Here is an 18,943-nt window from a genome sequence, read left to right as displayed (position 1 = left end):
AATGCTCATAAATACAAAATTTAATATAGTGTTTGCAGTCTAGATTAACACTAGTATGAAGTGGTTTGTAATAGGTTAGTAAATTGCAATTAAAATAGTTTATTATCGAACTTGAAATAGTGAGTGAGAACAACTTCAACTTTGTAGTGTACCAGTACTTACCATACAGTCTTTGTTTTGCTCTCAGAGAATCAGAGTCATGTTTCCTAGAAGATGATGCCTTCATGTCAGCCAACCTTTCAGAATACGTCTTCACAGTTCTCTGTGACTGTTTTCTAGTAATATGCGGCCTCTGTATTTTCACTATCTGTGTGTAAGACTTAGGTTTGTACTCATAATATTCTTCTTCAATCAACTTATCTTTCATTGGTTCATTCTCCTTGTTTTCTGAACTCTCTGGAATTCTTTCCAGAGTAGCCGACTTGTCAACATCTAAACTAAGTTGCCTTTCCAGTTGTCTGGCATAAGCAGACGTGATCCCAGTAGACTCACTATCAAATGACCTATGCACTGGATCTCTGCTGCGTTCAGGCAAATACGACCTAACCTGTCTACTTTCATCAATTCGATAAGTAGACTTTGGAATTTGTCCATATTCTCTGTCCTTTTCAAAGCTGTCGCGTAAATGTAGATAATCATCTGGTCTGACAAGCGTTCTGTCATGCTCATCAAACCTCCTGGGTTGTCTCACTTTGTTTTCCCCTGCAACTCTTACAGCCTCTTTATACAGTAAATTTCTAGCCTTTGTCACTTTTTCTGGATCGCCCCTGCCCATGTCTTTTTTCCCGGTGGTTGTGCTCACAGCACTTTTGTGTGTTCTGGATGTAGAAATGATTGGTTCCTTGGGCAAGTCTGGTTTATCAGCCAGTATCTCTCCCATCAGTTTGTAAGCATCCTTCACTCTCTCTTGGATGTCATCGTCTTTTGTAGTTCTATGATTTAAAGGAGAAGAAATTATTTTTATATTTCTACAATTGCACTTATTCATAACTCAAACTGGTATCTTCTAGGATTACATCTGATTTACAACCTTAGGTAAACCTCTTTCTAGAACTCTACACTGCTACCACATACTGAACAGAACACAGATTGAACATTCATGAGAAGGTGTGAAATGTGTTCAAACCAAACAATTGTTTCACATATAGAAAAAATCATGTACCTTTTTACAGTCCTTCTACTCCCTTCATTTTTTTTTATTTCTCTCAAACTCGATGATGGCTGAAAGTTTAAAAATAAAACATGTAACACTAAAAATGTCAATGTGTTCAACTTGAAAAGTGAAATGATTGTAACCACAGCCACTGACAATGCTGCATTAAAAGATTAAAATCAATAGGAAAATAATATCAGTATAAGACATCATTCAAATCAGTATTTGACAAAAACTAAAACATCACATACATATCTGACTGAGAAAACATACTCACCTTGAATATATCCTCTTTGGGTGGCTGGTAAGGTTCTCTCTCGGCTTGACGGCGTTCCAATAATGCTTGTTTATATTCTGCCATCTGTTTTTCTTTTCTCTTAGACATCCAACTTTGTAACTCTTCTCTGTCTTCTATGGACCTTCTGATTGGCTTCACAGATGCAAAACCAGGATCTGTATCATCTACTTGTTTTGGGAGATGGAAGATGTTTCTCAACTCATCGTTGCTCAGTCTTGTATATTCCCATAGTTTCTCTTCTTTTCTGTTTGCCAGAAAGATAAGTAGAATATACAGTATTGTGGTGCAAGTGGGAAAATTGGATAAAAAACAATCCTAGAAAATAAGGACTTGCAACCATTAAAAGTAGAGAGATTTAATGTTAGTATTGGCAATGGAAAGGTGGTTGAGTGAAAAGTTTCCAAACTTGAATGGTTATCAGAGTGAAAATGGAAATCAACTGAATGCAGATAGGAAGTCATCATCAGAGTTAGGGTAGGAAGTTATCAGAGTTGGGATGGGAAGTCAAGTGAGTGAAGATAAAATGTCAAGGAGACGTGTAGTGTCAGCAGACAGGTGGGAAGTCAATAGAGTGTAGGGAAGAAGTCATTAGATTTTAGATTTAAGGAAAGAAGGTAGAGACGAGGTAGGACACCAGAAGATTAGAACTGGAAAGCTCAGTACAGACAAAATTGGAAAAGTGGAAGTGGATATGATGAAGTGAAAATTAAATAGGAATGAGGCACCTGCACAGAAGGCCCAGCGGAATGCCAGAAGAATTGTTTCATGTATTAAGAGTAGTTGGGAATAATAGCTTTTATCAAAGCTTGATGTCTGCAAATATAAGCTTTGCAGAGAGTGTTCCGTATATTTGGTGAATCAATGAATCGTTCCTCAACAACAGTTAATAAGTAAAATCATGAATGTCATTCATTATTAACATACATTGTATGTACAGTGCATATATAGTATATAAGCAACACTAACATTATACTTTATCAGTCACACATGTATAAGATCTCATATTCCCAGCTTTTAAAAACATATACTAAAAACTACTCCTGTATGATTCTGTCCACCTTTCTTAAAGTTACAAAAAACTGTTAAACAAACATTCCCTATGGTGTAGTGGACACCCAACATGATCTTTTCAGAAATGTACTCCTTCAAGTAGAACATTTTAGTAAAACAAGCAATGCAAGGACAAAAGATAATGGGCAAAAAATCCTGCAGTTATTATGAGTAACTTTAAACAAGTAGAATAGCTAAAAATTAGAATGTTAAATTTGTTATTATTAGATAAGTGATCGTTACATAAATTTGAAAAGCCAAGTAAGCAATATGCAGTATTGATAGGGAACCATTTCAAGTCATATGCAAAACATCATGAAACCAACCTGTCCAGTATTTTCTGCTGAGCTGCTAGTTTCTGCTGTTCCGTGATCCCAAACTCATTAGCATCCACGTCACCCTCTGCGATGACCTCAGCGATGATGTCACTGACTCCACTCAATCCAGAAATGTGTAGAGCATTCTCGTTTACATGCCGCATTTCCCGCTCGCTCGGCTCACCATTGCCTTGATGCGGTAGTCTAACACCAAGCAAAACGTAGCAGAATGGAAAATTTGCATATTGTGAACCCATCACCAGTGATATATTAGAAACGCAAATACCGATATGAGTACTGTTACAGGGATTTTGTGTGTGCATTGCAAAATGACCAATTGGTGTCAAGTTATGATTTTTATGCAGAATCGTTGGAGCAGGCACTGATGTTATAGTGTACTTGTTACAAGTGAATGTAAGAAATCTATCTCTCACTGTAGAATCATACACATCTTGAAGTACTCATCAGACAAATCTCATGCAGCTATATTATTTGTTAATTTTTCATATCAAAATAATGATTAATGATTAAGTTATGAGTAAGTTTTGGAAATGGCATTACGTATGAAGTTATTGGTACGACGTATACACAAAGAGTTCTAACGCGATAGCACATACACCTGATTCATTTCTGCCACATCTACAGGAGTTGCCTGGCAACTGATTGAAATATACACTGCCTTATGGCATTATGAGGCACTTTAAGATGATACGTATGGTTAGGAAGAGGAGAAACTCACCCGATAGCTGCTCGTTTGTCTTCTTTACCCTTTTTGATTTCTAGGCTGTCTTCTGGTGTGAGTTCTATATCAGAGTCTCTCTTTGTTGGCCTTGTTGTTATATCAATATCATGATCTGCTGGTCTTAGTGGTCTACCTTGTTGTCTTGGTGTACTTGCTGCCCGGGATCTATCACCTTCAGGTGCAATAGCTTCACCCATTTGCTCAACTGTGTGTAATAACTGAATAGAGACAGAGAGGAATTGGAGTCAGTATGAAGCTACTTACAAGACTGTGTCTGATTGGCTATCCAACCCTAACAGCAGTGAGTCAGACCAATCAGAAATCAGCTTGTTTGTTGACAGTTTTGTTTGACATATCAAATTCTGCCTTGTAAGTTTGCTTTGGCTCAACTGACTATTTGGTTGAATGTAAGAGTACACATTATATGGATGTACACTGACAGCCAGATTTTACCTAAAATGCATTTTAATCACATTGGTATGGTCTTTGCGTTAGCACTAATCCAAGGATAGAAAAGTTACATTGTTCAAAGCTGGAAGAAACTTGACTGGTTAAGGGATAAGTTTATGACAGCAAATAAATTATCACAAGGAAATTCAGTATCATGTGCTTTACGATAATATAGATATAAGTAACACGTTTTGTTTACTAGCATGGTTAGGCTAAAAAACACATTCTTGACTCATCTTTTTATGATTTTTATTGTGATTAAATTTATGATTTTTCATGAAAACTGAGACATGTTTTTAATTAACCCTCACAGTGACCAGAAAAAAGTTTTTTTTTTTAGCTGAACAAAAGAATTGCCATATTTTTTCTGTAATATTTACATGCATGTATGTACTTTTTGTCAGAAAACTAGCTTATTTACTGAAAATGCAAGAAATGCAATATAACTCTGAAATAATAAAATCTTACTTACCAATTTAGTGTCTTTGAATTCGTTTTCCATAGTTCTAGCAATGGTATCTATAGCATTCAACTGATCATTCATTTCTGTCAGTTTTTCAGACATTTTGACTTTAGCTTGATCTCTCTGAGATTTACTTGACATCATCACTGGTTTTACTCTTGGCAAATTGTCAACTCTGAAAAGATTAAACAATTTGAATTGGAAAACAAGTTATAAATGATGAACCAGTTGTTAAACTAGTTAAAAACGGTAAACTGGTTTTACCGGTATATGATAAACCACTTAAAAGTGGTATACTGGTTACATATGGTAAACCACTTAAAAACTGCAAGCAAATTATTAACCATAAACTACATTTTAATAGTCAGAAATTTTAAAATGGACAAAAAGCATTAAACTAGCTAGACTTTCAGGTTAGTAGAAACAGCAAGCAAGACGAAGTAATCTTTAATGAATGGTAATGGTAAAATATTGAAAATATAAATATTATTCTATTCTAGTAACAAGCAGCCTCTCGGCTGAGATAGCTCCGCTGTTTGCAATGCACATTTCAATTATAGAACAGAAGATATCATTAGAAAATGAACAATATGCACAGTATCAATGCAATGGGACTTGCTGTTTTCAACAAAAATTAAAAAATATCATTTTTCACCATAAATGATTGTGGTTTTTAACAAGAAGAAAATATCACTTTTTAGCAAAAATGACAAAAATATTCACCAAAATTACTGTAGATAATTAAAGATATCATTACAAAATGAACAAATCTGAGAGAGGTCCACATGTAGTACCTATATATGTAATAATATCAAAGCAATTGGACTTGTCGTTTTTAACAAGAAGTCGAAAATATCACTTTTTACCAAAAATGACAAAAATATTCACCAAAATTAGAGAATTAAAGATATCATTACAAAATGAACAAATCAGAGAGAGGTCCACATGTAGTACCTATATATGTAATATCAAAGCAATTGGACTTGCGGTTTTTAACAAGAAGTCGAAAATATCACTTTTTACCAAAAATGACAAAAATATTCACCAAAATTAGAGAATTGAAGATATGATCATGAAATGAACAAATCTGAGAGAGGTCTACCCTAGGTAGACTATGTAATTTACTATGTAATTATTGGTAACTGTTTGAGAGATTACATTCAATGTATTTGATCTTATAGAAGCACATACATGTATAAATCATAGGTGCTGTGTACTGAATCTGAATCAAATTGAATTTTGAATCAAAATATTTTCTCCAGAGAAACACACCTTCAATGAAATATACGCTTCTAATAAAGCAATATGGTACTACCGTAAAATCTGTATTAGATGCCGCATCCCTAATAGAAGTCGCACCCATTCTTTTTGAACAATTGAGAACCAAAAATTCATCATTTCTCATATGTGTACATGCTCTAATAGAAGCCGCATCCCCTCTGTTGCATTGTAACATTTTAATAGAAGCCGCGGCTTTTAATACAGATTTTACAGTATTTTACCTGAGTCTTAGCAGCCACTATGACTGATTCTAAACATACCTATCAGCTGTCATACCACCATCCAACAACTGCACAGTCAAGCGATCTGATACAGATGGGATGGCTGAATCTCCATCTTTAAGTCTCATAGCGTTGTAATGTAACTCTGCAATACTGGGTTCCATTTCGTCAGCTCTCGGTGAAACTGAGGACGTTGGCTGTGCAGGCGGTCTTGCAGTTACTTGATCTTCTTTCTCAGGGATACTGTTTAATATGCTGGTATCAATATCCACAACATTGATATATGACCTGCCAGATTGCTGCAAAATGAAAAAAAGAAAAGTTCTTAATTTTTGCTTTAGCTGCAGCATTTCAAGTGCATTTGCTAGGTAGACCCAAACAAATTTCTGGATGATAATTTCGTCACAGATACTAATTTTGTACATCAAGGATAGGAATACCACATGAATTGAAAGCTTTCTGAAGCAAAGAAAATGGATCAACCCCACATTCTCTTGGCAGATATGCTAATCATTAAACAACAAGTCAGGGGAAATTTACTTAATCCACATAAAAGTAGTGAACTTTGCAAGAATATGTAGTTACTGCTTTAACATATTTGAGGTATACCAATGTCACCAGAATAGATTAAATCATTTTTATGTTATTCTATTGAGCTGTGCTTGTCTAAATGTCAGTGTATTTGGATCACAACGTTTGTGATCTCTTTTCTTGCGAGGGCTTGATGACTAAGAAAATCATTTCCGTTAAAGCGCCGGTCATTGCAGCACATCATGTTCATTGTGAGTCAAGAAATTAGAACAATCACTACATAACGAATGTGGTACTCTAATGCATAAATACAATGAATGCAACTTTTGTTTATCAAACATACTGTTTTGCACTTTACAAGTGATAAACTTAAATGGACACTTACTTGATCATCTTTGCCTTCATCTACACTAGATTGTTCCTCTTTGGCTTGACCAAATCTCAAACCAAAAAATATCTCAGGTGCTATAACATGGCCAGTGCTTGACAAACCAGTAGCTGCTTCACAATACTGGTTCACTGCATCCGCTGAAGTTACTTCATCTAGACACAATATAAAAACACAGTCAGGTGTCAGTCACCTTGGGTCAAATTAGATGGCGTTTCATCTTGTGAGCTTATAGTGCCACCTAGAGTGCCCTCTAGTGATCAACCTGATTTTTACGTTTGTTTTTTTGAATTGGTCCAATGGTTACACTGACTTGTACATATACCATACAATTGAATTTCAACTGATATAAATATTTACAAATTTGCTTGAATTTCACTTTTTCACATCTCCCACATGTCATTTTCCAATCACTATGCTGACATGATTATCAGTCTCCCACAGTTTGATACGCCATGGCACTTGAGGCCAGGAACCATCCTACTACCCTTTATGCATTAAACTATGCCCTCTAGTGGTCCAATTCTATTTTTCACAAAGCACCTACCTGGTTCTTTGAATCTGACACTCTTGCCCGCAGCGTCAAGACCATTGGTGTCCATGGAAGTGGACACATCTTGGTTGACACCGTGATCTCTAGGTTTGGCATCTTTATGAGTGATAGCATTTAAGTGTATCTCAGCTGGAGTAGGATAAATGGAAACATCATGCTTGTATCTCAACTCACAGTTATAAGAACCTAAAACAACAAAGATTAGATAATTTATTAAGGTGTATACTTCAACCTGCCACCCCTATGATAAAATGGAATGAGCTTGTTAACCATGGTCACTGTTTTCTTATAATGCCAGGTAAGGAAATAGAATCAGGCAAATATGATCATGTCATTAAAATAATGAATTTTTTATTATTATTACTTTTCAAACATTATAATTTTTCCTTCCAGAATATTTTGCACAATTTTATGTATTATTCCGTAAATCTTTTTTGGACAAAATTAACAATATTTAATATTAGCTGCAGGTCTGATAATTTTATTAATAAACCTAGTATTACAAGTTTATATTGTTATTCATCACTTTTATGCCAACTAAAATGCTGGTCACAAGACAAATGTATAACTAGTATTATTATATCAACATGTTTTCTGTTGTTTTAAAAAAAAATTGTTGCGCCATGCCCAGGTGACTTTGTTGTCTTTTTGGCCATTATTAATGTTAATTTATACACAGTGTGCATTCATATATAGGACTATGTGACATAAGCACTATATCAAATGGCAATGTGCTATCCCGGCATCAACCAAGCCAGGTCTAACACAAGCACATGACGATTTCAACCAAGGTTCCCCCAAATGTTGGATCCATTAGTGAATGAATCTTGGCAAGTGAATTTGGCCTTGCTACTTCCCATCCAGGGTAGAGGGCGTTTAACCTAGATATGATTCGACCTCGGGACAAACAGATCATAGGTCCATTATAAGAACCAGTAAGATAACGGTAATCAGTATAATCAGTGTGTTCAGTATTACATTATACATCTATTTAAATATACTGGGATTGAAAGAAATTAAAGGGTCACCACTAGAGGGCGATGCAGCTGTTTTTCCACAGGGAGAGGAAGACACTGTCACTGTACATACCTGGTGGAATGACATATCCTCTGTTGTTATCAATATCAGATACATCATGCTACAGGAGAAACAAAGTAATGTCAGCCGATAAATCTTGCATTAAACAACTTTTAATGATGAGAATAAAAAAAAGGCGAATTTTTTTCTTTTTTTTTCTTTTTAAATTGGTACACAAAAACCATTTTGGCTCAGTAGTAAAAACAGATAAAATCTTGGCTTATTTCCTTTTAATTGTGTGAGATTTAAAGTGAAATAATCATACCTCTTTACTCCTGGGTGTTCTCTGGGACCTTGTTGATTCAGATCTACTTTCACTTTCAGTCTCTTTTGATTTAGAGGTCTTCCCATCTTTGTCTTTCTGTCGTCTTCTTCTCCTCCTATATTTGTCAAAAACAACTCATTAATTCAGGTAGCTAAAGTGTTTAAGTTCACATCAAAGTTTACAAAAGTTGGACAAAATACATATCCGGTTGCATGAAGTAAAGTAAAGTTGTATTCCTACTTCGTGAATATTGTAAAACATCACACTCCCAGTACAAGCTATAAAAACATGAAAAGTTTTTTAAATGATACTGCTGTAGCTGAAAATACAATATATAAAAAGTAGATATTCTGCTCTCACTTTCACACATTTCATTTTGAAAGTACTGTAGGGTCTCATCCCTTGGACAAACATACTTACAATGTAACTGATCTTCACAGATAAACAAAGTCTTCTAATTCAATGAGTGTGTATTGTTTACATATCTAGCTTTAATAATTTAGAATGTTCTTTAATCCACAATCTCACAATATTTGTTTTGTATATATTGATTGGACAGGGAATATTATAAGGTTATTATGAGGATACTAAAAGTATGCACAAAGACAGTATCGACATGTGCGCAGCGGAGGTCGATGTGATGAACTGTCTGAGAGCATACTTTGGAGTATCCACGCAATAACCTTATTATTATACATCTTTTCCTCCCAAGGATACATCATGGGAATGCCGAAAAACAAAAAGTTTAGAACAGAATCAGCAAACTGGACCAGTCAAACCCTGGGGGCCGCCATGTTTGTTTTTATTATTAGAGGACGTTTAAGTGCGTAATTGTTTCATATTTGGAACTCGCATTTCCTAATATGGTAGGATGAAAATACCCAGTGTAATACTGCAAAATTACGGCACCCTGTAACTTACGATGTTACGATGACAGATGTATAATACATATCAATAATCACCAAGCAAAATTTTAAAATATGAAGAAATAATCCAACCATATAGGCAAGCTTAAAAATGACAATTTTACCATTAGGATAGGATACTTGTATCTCAAAAAATCAACTGATAACCTGATGACAAGAAATCATAATGATGAAAATATTATGAACATGAAATATAATCAATCATCCTAAACACAAGTTACAAATACCTTGTAATATTATGTCTGTCCCCTTCTGCTTCAAATGGCTCAATATTAGCATGTAGTAACTGTATTGGTCCCATCTCATCAGGATGAGGGTAGTATCCGCCCTTACTCTGACCAGTCTGATCACCAAACGCAAGTCTGTTCTGCCAATCACGCATGTGTGCATTTTTCACATTCTCTCTGTACACGCCACGGAACTTAGACATTTCCTTGTGGTACTTCTGCTGTTCGTAGTTTATTATGACCTCCGGAGGAACCAACCTGGGAACTCCATGATGATATCCATTCATTTCTCCTCCAACCCATGGTCTAGAGGCTTCTTTATCAAGGTGAAGTAGAGGAAAAGTATATACATTGTCAGCTTGTGGGGTTTCTTTGTTATGTATGTGAGGGGCTTCCCTTGATGCATCAACAGGAGGTAAGTTTGTTACATGTCTATTGTCATTGATACTATAATAATGATCAAAGAGTCTAGAGGGCGCATAACCAGGTTCAAGTCTTAGCAGTGGCATTGCATGCACAAATCCTCTTTCCCTGGGTATTGTGGAATCTTCTTTCCTCTTGACTTCAAATTTACTTTCAATGTCCTTGCTGTGTTCTCTTTTATGAGTCTTTTCACTCTCCTCGGCAACCGAGAAGAACTTTTTGCCATGAACATTGCCTTTGACCTGTCCATACTCTGTCAGGTATTTTACCATTTCCTGTCTGCTTTTCATTTCATCTTCAAACCTCTTCAGCTCAGGTCTGCTGAAAAACTCTTTCCCTGTCACAGATTCCTGATGTTCATCTGTATGCGGTTTCCATGCATCTCTAGCGAGGAAGGGCCGTGCTCTTGGCATTCTTAAATGTGCCTGTGCCTCTGGTGGTAACCTCAGCAGAGGCATACCATGGTCAAGTACAGGCTCGTGGTATGCACGCTGTGATAACGGCCCATCACCACTTATATCGGAAAGGCATAGCCGAGGCACTGTGTGACTGGAGTCTGCGGAATAAGTAGTTCCATGCATATAAGGTGGCACATCATGTGTTGGTTCCATCTGGTGTGATCCATACACTGTGACAGGGACTTGATTTTCTCCCAGCAATTTCAAAGTCTGTCCAGTCTGGGTATCAACATGTGATTGTGATGGAGACACCTGGGTATCGATACTGTGCATGCTTCGTTCACTTTCGCGTGATGGATGTCTATTTCTAGATCTGTCTCGTACTGGTCTGTTGTCATTATCTCTCTCGGCTTGTTGCATTAAATCATCAAGATCAACGCTATGCTCTTCTAGGTTCACAGTGCCACTACGGTCCAAAAAATTAAGGATATTTTGGTGTTGGTACTGTAAAAGAGGAAAAACCATTGTTACATGATGTTGATAATGTGAAATGTTAAAATATGGGTAAGTATAAGAACATAAACACAAATTACAGAGACCTTGTTGAGAGTAAGAGTAATGTGCTATGTTTTTTCACCTCAAATAGTGTTCAACTCAGTTTCATTATTGTGTCCACTGTTTCTCTGATCTAATTATGGGTTTTGAATGCATTGAGGGGAGAGAATTAACACTATTTTGATAGCCAATCATAAGTCTCCACTTTCACTCAGAAAGAGATCTCAACGTTGATTTGCATCCAAGGTCATCACACAAACATTAGAAGCATAACTTGAATACAAATACATGTTATGATTGTATTAGAAGTGAGCCAATGTCTTCTGATAGAAAAATATGGTTATATCATAATTCCTTTAACAGGTATACAATGTTTATAGTCACTATTAGTGATCAGAACGATCTAGTAGTGGAAAGACGAGAAAATTACATTGTGAAAACATTCATGAGTGCTGTGTACACCATGTATGTACCGTAGTTATAATTGCACAGTGATCAAAACAATGCAATCATCAAAAGTGAATCTGAAACACACATGGTGTCATCAATTCACATCCCTTACATGTACATTTTCCATACGACTTAGGATTGTATAATTTCACTTTGCTATCTAGACCCGACAATATACTATCCAAACAAACAAGTTTCATACAGACTTGGCTTAGGTGCTTTTGGTAATTAAAAGAATGTGTCCACAAATATACAAGTTACAGTACATTATTTTTCTTCGTAGACAGCTGGTTGTTTTTTGTATTTTGATAAAACTTCTTCAAGATTCTACCCTAATGACTTGAATTTGAGGACATGTTATCTTAATCATTTTAATTTAATTAATGTAATTTGAATCAAGATTTAAAATTATTAATATTTATAATTGATTATAAATTAGATTTGTATTTAATTATGCAACCATAGCCAATTAATTACTAATCTGTGCAGTGGTATTTTAAATCAAATTAGAATTCAACAGATGAGAATGGCTGAGATAAAGTTTTCTAATGAGAATTATTCACATCTGTGTTGTTTGTTCACCATAAGTAAATGTGCAAATGAACATCAGATTTTGTGATCTAATGTTTGCATTTCCTGTAAGTTACTTCTTACAGGGCAACTTTTACTTAATACCATACATGTGGTTAGATATTGACACTTTTATGTTTGACAAAAAGAACTCTCTGAAAGTTGGCAAAGCTATTATGCACGAATATTATTTTACAAATTTAGAAAACAAATTGAGGTTCTTGTACTAACTTTACAATTAAGTAGTGATGATTCGGACCATTTTATTAAAAAAAAAAGAAATTGTAACTTAAATAAAAAAATCTATAGTTTCAATGGTAACAAGTACAAGTAAACACTATTTGCATTTTGATATTGACTTTAATGCATAACTGATTCAACAAAGTATCAACAACTTCTCGTGTCTTCTATTTTTCTTCTAGAGTAACACAAGTTACATCAAAAATATTACCTGGCTGAGTAAATACAACTAAAAAACCCCAGAAAGATCAAAGACGTGAAGCATCAGAAGAAATGTGATGTTTACAAATACATGCAAGATATAGCATTTAAAGCAGTGAGGCATGCAGCTGAGATGTGCAGACGTACATTCATACTTTATCACATCATGCTACACATGACAGAAAATCCAGTTCAGGATAAATACAGGTATAGTTCATATTTCAAGAAAACAAAGCTTTTTCAGATAATCTACTCTCTACCCATCAATCAACTAATATCTAGCAGCAAGATGATTGCAAAAGTGAGTTTTTTTTCCTCTTGTGTAAGTTCCCATTTGTGAACTTTCACCTTACCAGTTATTCCGTGTCTACGTTTGTTTGTAAAAATAAAAGTGATCAAGCAAATAAAGTGAAAAAAATGAATCAAAAATTAATTAATCAATAATGAAAACAAAAGGCAACAGAAATTTGTTTAAAGATCAAAACTAAAACATTGCATAATGAAAGTTACACAGGTTTATAAACTTCTTTCTAAAATTGTAAGAGATATTTAATCATGGTAATTCCAATGGGAAACAGTCTTCATCATATATAGGGATCCTGGGTTCAGATCCAAGCATGGAAGAATACCAAATTAAATGGATCATAACTTAGATGAGAGTGAAGGGCAGACAAAGGCATAGGGGTGAGGGGAATTCTTAGTTGCCATACCATGTTGAATTATGATTAGCAGATGATGATGGGTGTTGACCTCACTAACACAGATACCACTGATAAACATGCATACTTACTTCCATTATCTTCTTGAGTTCAACACGAATCATTTTCTTCAAGTTCTTTGGTGATCCATTTTGTGAGGCACTTGTCTCTTGTGATCTCATATCAACCTGAGCTGCAGCATCTCTCCTGGCAGATAAGCAATAAACAATTAGTACCCGTCACCCATACATACAAGCATGGTCAAAATGCCGCAGTAATGACTGTACTAATTAAAATTTTATTCCTAATTTATGGAGGAGTAAGAGAGATTAGGAGGTGACAATTGCATTAATTAACAAATCTAAGCAACAAATCTAACACAATGACAAGTAGATACAAGAACAACGTACGATACAAGTTAAACACGGTTTGTATATATTGTGACCATGTTATTGTATAATAAATTACAGAGTACAATCATCACAATGCATGTCATCAAAACAATACATACATATACAATGAATGTACAGAATACAACACAGGATAGAATAACCACCTGCACATCATACAAGTCTAAATGATATCATAATTTCCATACTGACAACATGATACACAGTAATTAGGCATGTCAGACTGACTATAACAAACCTGTACATGGTTACAAGTTGCAGATCGGTTCACAATAATATCACCCAATGACTAGAAAATAAAACTGTACGCATACGGATCAAGCATGTTCCATTCACGAATCGGTCTCCCATACAGTGTTACCCCGGCTGACACATCTGGTTAATTTACATATAAATGAAGGCAGCACCTGCACATAAATCACCCAGTGTTGCGTTTTTTTCTAAATGAATTAATTAGAACGATGACCCCAAGCTAGTTTAGGTATGGGTAATGTGCTGAGCTTGGTTGAAATCCACAATGCGACCTTCGAATCCATCGACAATGTAAATAAACAACATGATATATGTTGTATAATAACAATGGTTTTAGAAACCGCTAACAATATGCCAATAGCGACAGTTATAAATACACCTAATTAATTAAGTACCAGTAACAACAAATAGTATAATTTACATATTTGGAATATGTATACATCTATTTATACTGACATACTTTACTGTCATTAAACCTTTTAAATACCATAATTTTTCCGCTCAAAATTTTGCAGCAATATTTCGTACATTTTATGTATTTTTTCATACAGATATTGTTAAATTTAGGATCAAATGAACATAATTTCAAATTACCTAGAGGTCCAGATAAGAATTTTTGAACCAATATACAACAAATTATATAGGTTTATTTAGAGAATGATGACAAAAGTAGACTGTGGAATTCAATAACAACATCTGTTATGTAATTTTAGCCGTTAATTTGAATTGGTTTTGGTATTTTACAAAATGTAATGCTAACGATGTAATATATTATTATAACTAATAATTATTTTATGCATTTTTTATTTGATTATTGATACAGTTGATGAAGTTCATATATTTATTTATATTTTTTAATACTCGTTACTGATGCTTTCTATAAATATCTTTCATTTTTATTTGTAAGTTATCTTAATGAACCAAAACCCACTTTAATTTTACAAGACAGAACATATTATTTTTTGTTCTTGTGAGTTCTCTTGACTGCGTAAATAAATAGCAGTGAAAATATAATAGTTTGCAGTATATTTATCAACATTGTTGGTCTCAGATCATTTTTCACGTTCAAAACTTCCCAACTTTTTTTTCTAATTGACATTGCTCAAAACATGCAATAAGACACAGAACATCAACAATTTTTTTTTTCTTGTCATAGCACAGGTCAGTACGAAACATGCTCCTCACACACTTGTTTGTAGCTTAGCATACCAGTGAAATGTGCCACATACAGCATAACCAGGAAAAGTTTGTTTTCAGTGAGTATTATTGTTGATACATGTACAAAACGATCTAATGCTCATATTACAAAGCAAATATGAAATACATATATGTTGTTATGGTATTTCGATTTTTCTAGGAACGTGAATTTTTCTAAATTCTTAAAAAAAAACACTGTTTTGCATGCATTTTTAATTGATGTGCATAATGGGCATTAATCATGTGAATCACCAATACATGGATGTAAATTAAACTTACTCTGTATCAGACTTTGCCTCTTCTTCAGTATATGAACTCACACCACTTAGTGAAGTCGTACTACTGCTGAATTCATCTTCTACAGATGCAAGACGTTGTACAGCACCATCCCTACAACAAACACAAATATAGATATCTGTATAGTTGCCTACAATTTCCTGAGGGTAACTTGCCACCCTGTAAAGACAATGAACTATTGTTTTGCATTGTTATTGTTTGAATGTTCAGTTGCAGAAACTCAATGGAACATTCACTCACAAACAAACATCAGAGAGGATGCTGTTGAATCATCAAAATACGACTTATTTTTATTTTTACCATAGACACACTTCTTTCAAGCGCATGAACTACTAATAGAACAAATACAGTATTGTATGTTGGATCATAGAAAATCTGATATATTTAAACCACAGACATTTATCTGACATTTATGTAAGTGCATGCACTACTAATAGAACAAATACAGTATTGTATGTTGGATCATAGAAAATCTGACATATTTAAACCACAGACACTCATCTGACATTTATGTAAGTGCATGCACTACTAATAGAACAAATACAGTATTGTATGTTGGATTATAGAAAATCTGACATATTTAAACCACAGACATTCATCTCACATTTATGTAAGTGTATGCACTACTAATAGAACAAATACAGTATTGTATGTTGGATCATAGAAAATCTGACATATTTAAACCACATACATTTATCTGACATTTATGCAAGTGCATGCACTACTAATAGAACAAATACAGTATTGAATGTTGGATTATAGAAAATCTGACATATTTAAACCACAGACATTCATCTCACATTTATGTAAGTGTATGCACTACTAATAGAACAAATACAGTATTGTATGTTGGATTATAGAAAATCTGACATATTTAAACCACAAACATTCATCTGACATTTATGCAAGTGCATGCACTACTAATAGAACAAATACAGTATTGTATGTTGGATTATAGAAAATCTGACATATTTAAACCACAGACATTCATCTGACATTTATGTAAGTGCATGCACTACTAATAGAACAAATACAGTATTGTATGCAGGACCATTAAATTAAGTACCCACCTTTCTTTTTGATTTTCCTGGATCTCAAAAGTGACCTTCAATGGTTCCATTTGTGAGTCCAGTGGCTCACTGAAAAGTGGTGTCGCTCTGCTGCCCTCATCGGGTGTCACCATCTAAGAGAAATCAGTTTATAAGCATTAGTTGTTGTATGAAGGGGCTTGAATTGAGTTTATTCTAAAGCGAAAACTTCTAAAAATGACTAAGGGCGAGGAATCCCTACTGTATCATAACTGATATATAGACATTACCTGGTCTGTTCTCTCTGCAAATGGTGACATTATAGAAGGCAGTGGACTGACTGCTGTCATATCCTCAGTCAGGTTACTCGGTGCTGGAGATCTACCTTGATAGGGTGATTCACTTCGCTCTGGTATAGAGTAATCAAGCTGTCTTCGTAATCTCTGGGTAGTGTGCCAGCGTTCCACCTGCACTTCCTCTTCATCCCTGTCTTCAATTTGAACACTTTTAGCTCGCTTAGATTTCTTCTTCTTTTTTTTCTCCTTTTTTTCTTTCTTTTTCTCTTTCCGTCCTTTTTTCTGTTTGGACTCTTTGGGTGAGGTGTCTTCACCGGTTAGGAGTTCTTCTTCAGTCACATTATATAAAAATACTGGACTTTTTTCAATCGTTTTGTCAGGATCCTCATCACCTTGTTCTGGATGAGCATATTTATTGTCATTCAGCCAGAGGCAGTTATGGACTAGCTGCAAAGGAAGATTTACTCTCATAGCAGGCTGACCGAATGGTAAGCCAGCACCTTGTGTAAGGCTTTGTTTACGCTGCGAGATGATGTGATGCTTTCCAGACCATCGAGTGAGCCATTCCATCAGCTGTGTCACATCGTCATATTTAGGATCCAGTTTGACATTAATGTTGGCATAAGGTGAGAAACCATGTGAAAGTCCTGCGTTAACAAATATATCACTTCCAAGGGATGCAACATCAGTCATGCTGGAGCTCCTCCTACCTAGCTTGATTACTTCACCGGGGAGAGAGTCAGATGATGGATACCTTCTGGGTGTGAATCCGACTCTTTGACCATCAGCTCCACTTTCACTCTGACTTCTCGATATTACAGCCTCTTTTTCCGGCGTAGGAATGCTCCCTTGGCTGCCATATCGTTTATGAACCACCTGTATCACTGGTTTACTTTTCTGAACAAGAGATTCTGAAAAGCTGTAGCTCCTGAACAGACCCCCACGACGTCTTGGAGAGGGACTTTTGTTCCCATGGTCCTTCATCTTGCGAATCTCTATAAAGTCAAGCTTGGTGCGAGGGGAGATTTCTTGATAACTCTGACTGCGTGATAATGATGGGGACTGCAAACTGATACCATGCCTCTGATGAATACTCTTGATGACTTTATGTGAAATAGAAGTCAACTCCTGTTCTTTTATGGCTTCACTGAATGGTGCCAAGAGAGGAAGATTGACTTTCAAATCAACAGAGCTCTCCGACGCTGATGTCAGCTTATTGAACGACACTAGGAAGAAAGTATCAAGGAATTCTAGGAAGAGCTCACTGCTTTCAAACTCTCTCGCTCCAACAACTGGCAGTTTCGGCTTGGAAGTCTCGCTTACCGTGCTGAACACCTGCATCTCCAGAGTTCCGTGCCTCTGACTTCTCGTTTCTAGATCACTCTGCTTCTCTTTACACCTCTCCTGGAAGTAATCTGCCAGTGGTTTGGGTTGAGGCGGCAGTTTTCGTTTGTTTTTTCCTGGACTGATTGGTCTTGCATCATCTGAATCACTGGTCCCATACCTCGATTGTGGGACATGTACTGTTTTCATGATCTCCATACATCTTTCAGAATACAAAATAAACATACTTAGAGGATGAGCTTCACTACTACACAAATTTTAAATTTTTGCTCAACATTCAAATTGGTTTACAGCACATGTAGTCAGTGAATAATGTCTGATATCCACATAGACTCCGAAAAGGAAAGATATTTCTGAAAATCACAGTTTTTCTGTTGGTTACTACTACCCTTGCAATATTGGAATATTTGTAGAAACATTGCTAGTGGGATTTGTTTTGACTTTGATACTTTCAAAACACTTCAGGACACAACCATTTTCACAAGGGGTACATCTGGCGATAATGTTGATTTATTTAAGAAAGTGTATTAAATATTATATACAGAGTACACTTGGTATTTCCATTTTACATAGAAACCAAGTACTGTAAGATACTTTATTTTTGCTTAGAATTTGATTTAATATTTTACATTCAACTAATTA

The 18,943-nt window shown here is 35.2% G+C and overlaps 1 protein-coding gene across 1 annotated transcript in view; it reads right to left on the bottom strand.

The window, feature by feature from the left end:
- The window catches only part of LOC102808262 (uncharacterized), a 56,074-nt gene that overhangs the window by 7,935 nt on the left and 29,196 nt on the right, over positions 1 to 18,943 (bottom strand). The window contains exons 20-35 of the mRNA XM_085503433.1: positions 16,952 to 18,503; positions 16,704 to 16,816; positions 15,616 to 15,726; positions 13,570 to 13,684; positions 9,943 to 11,267; positions 8,790 to 8,904; positions 8,537 to 8,585; positions 7,442 to 7,633; positions 6,892 to 7,049; positions 6,015 to 6,274; positions 4,483 to 4,648; positions 3,558 to 3,778; positions 2,828 to 3,022; positions 1,431 to 1,695; positions 1,163 to 1,221; positions 163 to 932 (exon numbers count right to left, since the gene is read on the bottom strand). Coding sequence (XP_085359559.1) covers positions 163 to 932; positions 1,163 to 1,221; positions 1,431 to 1,695; positions 2,828 to 3,022; positions 3,558 to 3,778; positions 4,483 to 4,648; positions 6,015 to 6,274; positions 6,892 to 7,049; positions 7,442 to 7,633; positions 8,537 to 8,585; positions 8,790 to 8,904; positions 9,943 to 11,267; positions 13,570 to 13,684; positions 15,616 to 15,726; positions 16,704 to 16,816; positions 16,952 to 18,503 — 5,666 coding nt within the window. The remainder of the gene's footprint in view (positions 1 to 162; positions 933 to 1,162; positions 1,222 to 1,430; positions 1,696 to 2,827; positions 3,023 to 3,557; positions 3,779 to 4,482; positions 4,649 to 6,014; positions 6,275 to 6,891; positions 7,050 to 7,441; positions 7,634 to 8,536; positions 8,586 to 8,789; positions 8,905 to 9,942; positions 11,268 to 13,569; positions 13,685 to 15,615; positions 15,727 to 16,703; positions 16,817 to 16,951; positions 18,504 to 18,943) is intronic.

The sequence above is a fragment of the Saccoglossus kowalevskii genome, chromosome 9 (genome assembly GCF_978046115.1).
Source record: "Saccoglossus kowalevskii chromosome 9, keSacKowa6.1, whole genome shotgun sequence".
NCBI lineage: Eukaryota > Metazoa > Hemichordata > Enteropneusta > Harrimaniidae > Saccoglossus > Saccoglossus kowalevskii.
Note: the sequence above shows the minus strand (reverse complement) of the source record. Positions and strands in the feature narration are given on the sequence as shown.